This window comes from Hemitrygon akajei, chromosome 3 (assembly GCF_048418815.1).
Source record: "Hemitrygon akajei chromosome 3, sHemAka1.3, whole genome shotgun sequence".
In the NCBI taxonomy this organism is placed as follows: Eukaryota; Metazoa; Chordata; class Chondrichthyes; order Myliobatiformes; family Dasyatidae; genus Hemitrygon; species Hemitrygon akajei.
The window spans coordinates 4633810-4645066 of NC_133126.1; the positions used below are offsets into that span (position 1 = coordinate 4633810).

Here is an 11257-nt window from a genome sequence, read left to right on the forward strand (position 1 = left end):
GATTAGAGACCTTAAGGTACAAGAACGCTTAAGGGAAAGTGATCATAATATGATCAAATTCACCCTGAAATCTGACAAGAAGCTAAAGTCAGATGTGTCAGTAATACAGTGGAGTAAAGGGAATTACAGATGCATGAGAGAGGAGTTGTTGCGAATTGATTGGAAAAGAACACTGGCAGGAATGATGGCAGAGAAACAATAGCGGGCATTTCTGGAAGCATTTCAGAAGGCACAGGATATATGCGTCCCAAAGAGGAAGAAATATTCTTAAAGAAAGATCATATAACCGTGGCTAACAAGATAAATCAAAGCCAACATAAAAGCCTAAGAGATGGCATATAATAGAGCAAAAATTAGAGGGAAGTTAGAGGATTGGAAAGCTTTTTAAAACCACCAAAAGCAACTAAAAAAGTCACTAAGAAGGTAAAAGTGGAATAGCCAATAGTATTAAAGCCAGCCAATAATATTAAATACCGAAAATTTCTTCCAATGCATAAAGTGTAAAAGTAAGGTGAGAGTTGATATTGGAGAATTGAAAAATGATGCTGGAGAGGTAGTAATGGGGGGGGGGGGGGGGTGGGTGCAAGGAAATGGTGGATGAACTGAATAAATATTTTGAATCAATTTTCACGGTGAAAGTCAATAGCAGTATGGTGGAAGTTGCAGGAGTCAGGGATAATGGACTGTGTGAAGCTACCAAAATTAGAGAGAAGATTCTGGGAAACTGAAAGCTCTTAAGGTAAATAAGTCACCTGGACCAGATGGTGTACACCCCAGAGTTCTGAAAGAGGTGGCTGAAGAGATCATGGAGGCATTAATAATGATCCTTCAAGAATCAATAGATTCTGGAATGGTTCTGGAAGAGTGGAAAATTGCAAATGTCTCTCCACTCTTCAAGAAGGGAGAGAAACAGAAGAAAGTAGGCCAGTTAGTCTGACCTCAGTGGTTGGGAAGATGTCGGAGTCAATTATTAAGGATCAGGTCTCAGGTTATTTCGAAGCACATGATAAAACAGGCCGTTGTCAGCATGGCTTTCTTAAGGGAAAATCTTGCCTGCCCAATCTTTTGGAATTCTTTGAAGAAATGACTAGCAGAATAGACGATGGAGAATTGGTTGATGTTGTGTACTTGGATTTTCAGAAGGCCTTTGACAAGGTGCCACACATGAGGCTGCATAACAAGTTATGAGCCTATGGTATTACAGGAAAGATTCTAGCATGGATAAAGCAGAGGTTAATTAGTAGGAGGCAAAGAGTGGGAATAAAGGGAGCCTTTTCTGGTTGGTTGCTGGTGACTAGTGGTGTTCCACAAGGGTCTGACCGATTTGTTTTACGTTATATGTCAATGATTTGGATGATGGAATTGATAGCATTGTTGCAAAATCTGCACCAATATGAAGACAGGTGGAGGGACAGGCAATTTTGAGGAAGTAGAGAGGCTACTGAAGGACTTGGACAGATCAGGAGAATGGGCAAAGAAATGGCAGATGGAATACAGTGCTGACTGTACATTGTCATGCAGTTCGACAGAAGAAGAGTTTCTAGCATGGATAAAGCAGTGGCTGATTGGTAGGAGGCAAAGAGTGGGAATAAAGGGAGCCTTTTCTGTCTGGATGCCAGTGAATAGTGGTGTTCCACAGGTGTCTGTGTTGAGACCGATTCTTTTTCGATTATATGTCAATAATTTGGATGATGGAATTGATCGGTTGATTGCAAGGTTTGCGGACAATATGAAAATAGGTGGAGGAGCAAGTAGTTCTGAGGAAGTAGTGAGGCTACAGAAGGACTTGGATAGATTAGGAGAATGGGCAAAGAAATGGCAGATAGAATACAGTTTCTAAAGTCATGCACTTTGGTAGAAGAAATCAAAGGGTTGACTATTTTCTATTTGGAAAGAAAATCTAAAAGAAACTGCGGTGCAAAGGGACTTGGGAGTCATTGTGCAGGATTATCTAAATGTTAATTTTCAGATTAAGTAGTGGTCAGGAAGGCAAATGCAATGTTAACATTCATTTTAAGAGGACTAGAATATAAAAACAACTATGCAAAGTTGTGCCTTTATAAATACCTGGTAAGGCCTCACTTGGAGTATTGTGAGCATTTTTGGGCCACTTATCTTAAAAAGGATGTGCTGAAACTGGAGAGGGTGCAAAGGTTATTCACAAAAACTAATTCGGGGATTGAATGGCTTGTCTTATGAAGAACATTTGATGGCTCTGGACAACTGGATTTTCTAGAATTCAGAAGAATGAGGGGTGACCTTGTTGAAACCTGTCAATGGTGAAAGGCCCTGATAGAGTGGATGTAGAGAGGAGTCTGTTACATTGACTGTCCTGTTGTACATTTCACTTATTACAAATGACTATAAATTGCACATTGCACATTTGGATGGAGACGAAACATAAAGATTTTTACTCCTCATATATAGAAACATAGAAAACCTACAACACAATACAGGCCCTTCGACCCTCAAAGTTGTGCCGAACATGTCCCTACCTTAGAAATGACTAGGCTTACCCATAGCCCTCTATTTTTCTAAGCTCTATGTACCTATCCAAAAGTCTCTTAAAAGACCCTATCGTATCCGCCTCCACCACCATTACCGGCAGCCTATTCCACGCACTCACCACTCTCTGAGTAATAAAACCTACCTCTGACATCTCCTCTGTACCTACTCCCCAGCCCCTTAAACCTGTGTCCTCTTGTGGCAACCATTTCAGCCCTGGGAAACAGCCTCTGACTATCCACACAATCAATGCCTCTCATCTCTTTCAGGTCACCTCTCATCTTCCGTCGCTCCAAGGAGAAAAGGCTGAGTTCACTCAACCTGTTTTCATAAGGCATGCTCCCCAATCCAGGCAACATCCTTGTAAATCTCCTCTGCACCCTTTCTATGGCCTAATTCTGCTCCTGTACCTTATGGTCTTATTTCAATTTGCTGTATTCTCAAATATTCTGTGAGCTGTTTCTACTGCTGCCTTATATTTCACCTTCCAATATTAAAATCAAATACTTTTTTTTAACTTAGTTTCATCTCTTAACAAGGATGGGAAGAAGAAGAATAAGTTAGCCCGTAGTCGTTCACTTGGGGCTCGAGTGGCACCACCAAAGCTTATTTCTGATAAGCCCACAATGTAAGTAAGATGATAGGAGTAAAATATCTTAAAATTGAGGGAACTAGAAACCCCAAACCATTCATTCTTTTATTAATATTCACTCAGTGTTGCCATTGGAGATGCCTTACTGTGTTGATGATATAACCAAATTTTAAAAAATAGTACAATTGCATGCTGCAACTAATGCAGCATATAATTGTTGTGTACTCTTTATGCAGATATGCAGCATTGTAAACATTTTCATGTACACTGGAATTTGTGCATGTGCATGAATCCAGGTCAAAACACAGGCATGCATTCCAAAGTAATCTTTTGTGAGCTGATGAATTTAAATGTTAAGTTCATAATTAATTTGTCCAGAGCTTTAAATATACTGTAATTAACCAGAATTTACAGGAATGTTCTTTTTTTTTTAGTAAGTTCTGACCCATTTGTATATCTGTTGAATTATTTTTGGCTACTGAAATAAATCTCAATTGCAACATTTGTAATGTTTATTTTTCAGGAAGCTCACTGCAATATCTAACTCGCAAATTGCTCCAACTGCAAAAAATGCTCTGCTGCCATTTGGTAAGAAATCTGCATATGTACAGAATGTTTGCGAAGCATTGTAGCACTCGATATTACTTAAGTACTTAAGCTCATCACCTCTACTAGGGCATATCCTGCCAGAATCCTGTGTCCTGGGCCAGTCTTCCACATTGTCCCAAGTGTAGCCTATCTTCTTGGTGTCCATCCTCTCCCTGGGATGAGGTCTTTGGTGTTTTTGTAGCTCTGGGATTTTAATGGAATGGGGTTGCTAGCCCCATACCTAAACCCTATTCCTTTCACAGTGGAGTTTGGTGGAGTTGTAACATTCTATATATTACTAAAAAATTGAATATTTTTACATTTTTATGCCAAAATAATAATAAAAATTTCTGCAAAGTTCAAACCTGCAAACAAATCTTATATGTTGATGAGTTGCATTAATATTGTGTCAAAGAAATAGCCATCAAAGAAACTTATGTAACAATTTGTGGTTTTGTGTTTTAATTCAGATTCAACATCTCAGAGTCATTCTTCAACTTCTGGTGGGCTTTCCCATCTGCCATCTTGTTCGCGTTTTTATTCCAATGAGCAAAAACCAAATGGAAGCAAAGATACCCTTCCAAAAAAGTTTAACTTGTAAGTCTGTGTATCCAAGTATGTTACTCTGTTTGTAGAGAAACCATTTTGAAAATCAAGATGATGCCTATTTACTCCCTTGAGTAACACACACAAAATGCCACAGGAACTCAGCAGGCTAGAGAGCACCTATGGAGATGACTAAATAGTTGACGTTTTGGGCCGAGCCCCTTCATCAGGACTGGAGAGGTGGGGGGAGGGGAAGGAGTCCAAGGTGGAAGATGATAGGTGAAGCAGGTGTGTAGGGTACTCTTTACCTATGCTGTACACTGCATGCATTTTTAACTATATCTTATTAACTTATTTATGGTAACATTTTGGTTTACATGATGGTTGTGATGTGGGTGAAAGATGGTCTGGATGAACATTGTTTTGTTTGGTTTTATATATGTACAGTCAGATAGCAATAAACATGAAATTAGAGAGGGATAGGGTATGATGTCGGGAGGTGATAGGTGGAAAAGGTAAAGGGCTGGAGAAGATGGAATACTCTTTTTCCTATTTTCCCAAAAGCATCATATCTTCACTAAGTGGTTCCAAAGCTGCAGTTACTTTGTCTTCTCTCATTCTCAAAGTAGTCATTCTTTGCGTAAGCAAGTGATTGATTGTGCCATTGACTCAATCATTCTACACTACATCAACAAATTTTATTGTTAAGCAAAGTTTATTATCTGGAAAGGGAATTAAGTCTTTTGTATTCCCTTACCCTTCACAGAGATAGAGTCAGAAATGGGCAGACACAGCTGCAATAGTAGAGCAGAGACCATTTGCTGGCTAGGAATCAAATTTGGGATTGATTAAGGCAGGCATTTTTCCATTCCATTTCCTTAGTGCACACCTGCGGCAGAGTATGATTTCCACTCACTTGCCTGTCCCAATTTTAGTTCTAATTCAGGGTCATTTCATATGCTGAATGTGGTCTTCCAAACTCAATGAATTACACTATCATGGGGTCAGAACCAAAGATGATTATCGGACCATCATCACATCTTTTTACCTTTTCACCCTGGTGTCTTGCTATTTTCTGAATGCTGATTAGCAGTACCTTGAAAGCAACCCACTGTGAGGTATTTTCAGAATCAGATTTAATATTACTAGCATATGTTGTGAATTTCAATGTTTTGCAGCAGTAGTACCATGCATTACATCATAAAAACCTGTATTGCCACTTAGAGCCTAACCCTCTGATTGCTGTTTTTGGTTCCTTGGGTGAGACAGATATACATTTGAGTCCGACTAAACGTCGAACATTATCTTTTGCTTCTCTTCTGGCTAGACGTTTAATTCTTCTTAGGTGGAGAAATGTTGCCCCACCCACGCATGCTCAATGGCTAATGATATTATGTCCTGTTTAGACCTTGAAAAAGTTCACTACTCACGTCTTAATTCGGACATAAAGTCTCATAAGGTGTAGGGACCTTTTCTTGAATATTTTCATGACTTTTCCTTAGACTGAGTTTTTTTTCTCAGTCCCTTACTTTCAGCTTTTTTTTCTTGGTAGTAGGCATTATTATCTTTTGTTCTTATTTTCATGTACAGTTTTGGGGGTTTGAATGTTCTGATTCATATTCCCTACATTTTGCTGTGGTTGGTCTGGAGTTTTTTTCCTTGCGGGGGGTGGGTACTAACCTTACACGACTTTAGTGTGGGTGCTTTTTTATCATTATTTTGAATCATATTATCATTGTATGTTTATCTTGCACTGTATTAATCTCTTATTTTGGTCTTGGGGTTTTTTTGTTGTAGTGTTGTAGAAATGCATAAAAAATTACAATAAGAAACATATATAAATTAAATAAGTAGCCCAAAAAGAGAGCAACAAATATTGAGGTATTGTACATGGGTTCATTGTTCATTCAAAAATCTGATGGTGGAGGGGAAGAAGCTGATCCTGAAATGTTGAGTGTGTGTCTTGACACTCCTGCATCTCCTCCTTGAAGGTAGCAATGAGAAGAGGGCATGTACTGGTTGTGAGTGTCCCTAATGATGGATGCTGCCTTTTTGAGGCATCAGGTTTTGAAAATATCCTCAATGCTGGGGAGGCTAGTGTCAATGATGGAGCTGGCTGAATTTACAACTTTTTGCAATTTGTTCTGATCCTGTGTATTGCCCCTCCATACTAGATGGAGATGCATCCAATTAGAATACTCCCTATGGTTTTGAGCATTTGTGTGGATCAATCCGCAGGAGAAGAGGGAAATGAGCTTTACTCCATAGTGCATCTCTAGCTGTTTTCTATTCAAACTCGGCTGAATATTCCATTGTTGGTATCAATATGGATTAATAACATTTTAGCCAACCTATTTATCACCTTGGATACAATGGGATTCCCAGTTTTATGTTTATATGAAAAAAGCCTCATGTGGATAAAAGGGTTTTAATTTCAAGTAAGTATTGAATAAGATACATTGTGTCTTATTAAATATACATTATTTTTTCAAAGGAAAAACAGAAAATCAAACCCTTAATGGAAGAAATGTTACATTCTATGATCAAACATTTGATGACATGCATCAGTGACTTCTTTAAAGGCAAGTTTCAGTGACTGTTTGCTGATTTTGCAAGCTGTGAGGAAATAATGTAGTTTTCTGACTGATTTGGAGAAAGATTCATTCCAAATTGAAGACTGTATTTGTGTCTCTGCAGAAGTAACTTATTCTCATTTTATTGTCCATGACTTGCTCTTTGAATATTTTTGCATATATCCTTGTTTATTACACAGTGTTGAAAATTCATTAAAAAGGTATTACCTAACTTTCACAACCACCATTATAGATAGGAATAAAGAAATTAAAACAATATATGATTTATGTCTCAATGCTTTGTTTTCAATATTTCTGTTTGCAAGGCATGTAAAGGGTAAGTGAACATGATGTATCCTTGTGTACTCCCAAACCTGTTAGGAATGTGCATCATAATCGGCCATGGTAGTTTCAAACATTTACTTTTGAATGATAGGTGGAAATTTCAACTTCTCCCTTTGAAAAAACTAAAAAGAACCTATATGCAAGTTGAATGATTTCAAATATGATCCCAAACTAGCTAATTAGTTCAAATAATGGAGGTTTATTAAACAGATGAGCTATGAAATAAAGTTTCAAGAGCTTAAATTCTCGGCAAATCTTAGTTCACTGTGGAAGTTGCTCCACACAGCTTAATCTGCCTCACCTTCAGTGATGAATTTGCTAAACTGAGCTTCACTTCAGGTGAGTAAATTGTGAGTTCAGAGTCTTTTCCAAAGAGGCATGTCTGCCTAATGTATTGATTTTACTTGCTTCTTAATTGGAATGTAGTTAGTCTTTGGGCAAAAGAAGAGATTATTGGAGCAGTCTTTTGGACTCCAGACTAAATAAAAACCCAGCTTACACACAAAGGAGATAATAGAAATCTGCTGCATGTAATATAGGGAAATCACCTTTCAAATAAATAGGTGTCAAATATTGAAAGAGTATACCTTAAAATGTGGAAGGTTGTTTGCTTAAATTAGAAATGAGATAATTCTGGTGCAAAATTTACATGTCCCATTAATTTGTGACTTGTATATTTCTGATCAAAATTGCTGGAGTGGAGGTTATTATTCTGTCTCAGAAGGGTATGCTATTTTTAGCATATCTTGGCGAAGTCTAATGTAATGAACTCACAACACTGGTATTACTGACTCAGTTCAGAAAAATCTAGATTGTATTTCAGCCAATGTGCCATTATGGATGCCAACTGAAGATGAGGTAGATCTTTCCCATAGAGCTGAATTTACTTTTGCTAGCACTGCTTGGCAATTGCTGATTCAGTTTGCTCTGTCCCTGTCAGTGTGATGAAAATATCAGTGTGTTGTCCTTACTGACAGTGGCTTATCATGCCAGCATTAAGTGACCCATGACTTTTCAGGTAATTCAAGAAACCTGTAAAAGTCATTTTGTGTTGATTTTACAATAGTGCAATTAGTACTAGCTCTTAAAACTGAATGTAACAACTTACCTATAAATGTTGTGTTTTTCTTTGTGTTATTCTGAAGGGTAAAAGATGTTTTGTTTTAATGAAGCTTAGCACACAGTGCAAAAGCTGTCTACACCACATGATATGCAAAATATCAGTATTAGCAGTTGTTGGTCTGCATTACTAATATAGTTTGAGGCACTGTATGTGCATTTCACAAGCTCTGTCTTTTCATGTTGCAACCTGATGACAGTTTGAAATAGTTTTTGGTAACCAGAGATTTGTAATAAATTTCTAGTATTGAATTTAATTTCTCATTGTAAAATGTTTAGGATACAGTATATTTTATTTTTCCCAATGATTTTGAGATCCCAATGTTATTCTGATCTAATATTTGATTCAAAACCCTATTGTACCTTTTCCGTTCTTAAGACTAATTCAGACTTCTGCAAGATTATCCTATCATTTTGCCATATATTGTAAATAACAGTGTATAATAACAAGCTACATTGTAAGCATGTAAAAGCAAATGCAGATACAGTTTTTCATAAGAAAAATGAAAACTATTTGAATTTTTATTTTCTTTTGCATGTCTCATGATATTTAAAGCTTATTTTGCATATATTCCTTTCACATGCCTACTGCTACAGGAATATATATATAAACAGTGTTATGAAATCCATGTGCAAACTGGTGTAAATATGGCCTTAATCAGATTGAGCTATGCAGTCCAAAAAATCTGGCTTTGTGAAAATCTTTAAATAGGTACAGTATTGTCACCTTCAATTCTGTTACAATTGTATGTTACATATTTTAAAATAAATTCTAAACACCAAATAGAAACTCAACATGTTCCTGTTCTTCATTATTTTTCACAAAACCTGCATGTAATTACTGCATTTTAATGCATTTTTGTTGTTTCTTCATATGACGATAAAGAAATTCTCTACTGTCGTTGACTGTTGAATGATAGCTTCTTATGCTAATTAATGGAAGGCGGGCTGATTAGAATGAAGGGATTGTAAGAATGAGATCTAGAGTTGTCTGACAACTTAAATTAAACAAAATTCAAATAATACGCTATATGACTATTTGGAAATCCCAATGGTTTTGTATCTGATCCACATGATCCCTGAATATACTGGGACCCTGTTCCCATGTTCCCTTGAGATTTACCGAGCTTACTGAAATGTTACTATATGACATTAAAAATTGAATCAGAATTGTAATGGAGTCAAGGCCCCTCTGTTGGTTGGAGTTGACCATGGATGTTGGGTCTCAGCTATTTACCTGATATGCAAGCCAGGGCAGCACAATATGGAGAGCAAGCTGTTGCCCATGCAGCGAGCTCCCCCTCTCCACACAGCTGATGAACCCAAAGAAAGCAACATCACAGGAATTGCCAGTCAGCATTGAACTAATGTTTTAGGGACTCCAGCGCTGGATTTTCCCTCATGGTTTACTCCCAAAGCCTTCTCCAAGATAAGCTGCCAAACATGATTGATAAACCTCATCTGCTCAAAGCGACTGATTTTAAGGCACCAGTAATCTGTCTTTGCCCCTTCTTTTGTCAGTAGAAACAGTTCTGCCGGGCCGAGTAGGTAAGCCTCATGTGAAGGCCAGGAGCTGGACTTAGTTGTCAGAGGCTATTAGAGATGCACGCAATTGGGAGCATTTAAAAGATAGTGGGAACTTGACCCCACTAACCCTTCTCCACTTCCCATGGCTATGGCAACCTTAAGGAAACCATGTTGGAGTATGAATAGAAAATCAACCAATAATCCCTAAAATTTGATAGCCCAACACCACCAAAGTCCCAATTAATTGATTTTTACTGTTATTGGTTCTCAGTTCTCAGCTGAATTCTAAGTAGAACAACCTTGATGAACAATTTCACCTCGAGTTTGAGGACAGGGCCCTCGTTATCTAAATTGTGATGCAACCACACATCTATGCAAGAGTGGCTTCTTATCGGGGTCAGAATCAGGTTTAATGTTACTGACAAATATTGTGAAATTTGTTGTTTTGTGCAGCAGTACAGTGCAATACCTAATGAATAAAACATAAATTACAGTAAGTATATACTATATAGGTATATAGTAGGTATAAAATAGTTAAAATTAAATAAGAATTGCAAAATAAAAATAAAAAAAGTAGTGAGGTACTGTTCATGGGTTCAATGCTCATCCTGAAATTGGATGGCAGAGGGGAAGAAGCTGTTCCTGAATCATTGAGTGTGTACCTTCAGGCTCCTGTACCTCCTTCCTGATGGTAGCAATGAGAACATTAAGATTCTCACTTTGTTTTTGTTGTAGACATGTTTCTTCCTTAACTGAGAAGCCACAACTATTTTTCTCCAGATGAGTGTAGGGCAGGGATGTTGTCTACTTGGGCTTCAGCAAGGACTTTTACAAGGCCCTGCATGGCAGGCTGCTCTGAAAGGTCGGTCTCATGAGAGAGCAGGTTAGATGGCTTCAAAATCGGATCTGAGGTAGGAAGCAGAGGGTAGTGTCTGAAGGTTCTTCTCTAGATGGAGGCAGTGAGTGGTGATGTGCCACTGGGGTCAGCGTTAGGACCCTTGTTAGTTATATAAAGTATTTAGATGCAAATGCACAAGGTTTGATTGGTAAGTGTATGGCTGATACAAAAGTAGGAGGAGTTGTTGATAGTGCAGAAGGTTATCATAGATTAAAGGAGGATCTTTATCAGTTAGGGAACCAGATTGAGGAGTGGCAAATGCATTTCAATGCAGGTAGGTATGACAACCATAAGACATATATGGGGCAATATGGTACCATAGTGGTTAGCACAACACCTTCCAGTACCAGCGAGCGTGGTTCAATTCCTGCTGCTCTCTGTAAGGAGTTTGTATATTCTCCCTGTGATTGGATGGGTTTCCTCCAGGTGCTCTGGTTTCCTCCCACAGACCAAGGAAGTACATGTACAATTATTTGGTCATTATTAATTCTCCCATGATTAGGCTAGCATTAAATTGGGGGTAGCTGAGCAGGGCAGCTTGAAGGGCCAGAAGAGTCTGTCCCA

General features: G+C 38.0%; 1 protein-coding gene across 2 annotated transcripts in view; it reads left to right on the forward strand.

Annotated features, from left to right (window-relative positions):
* The window catches only part of LOC140724713 (serine/threonine-protein phosphatase 4 regulatory subunit 4-like), a 268941-nt gene that overhangs the window by 187666 nt on the left and 70018 nt on the right, over positions 1–11257 (forward strand). The window contains exons 20-23 of one of the 2 annotated variants that reach the window (XM_073039176.1): positions 3028–3133; positions 3621–3685; positions 4156–4282; positions 6726–9058. In XM_073039176.1, coding sequence (XP_072895277.1) covers positions 3028–3133; positions 3621–3685; positions 4156–4282; positions 6726–6750 — 323 coding nt within the window. In that variant the 3' untranslated portion in view covers positions 6751–9058. Of the gene's footprint in view, positions 1–3027; positions 3134–3620; positions 3686–4155; positions 4283–6725; positions 9059–11257 lie in introns of those variants that run through there. The other variant, XM_073039175.1, reaches the window with a different exon arrangement.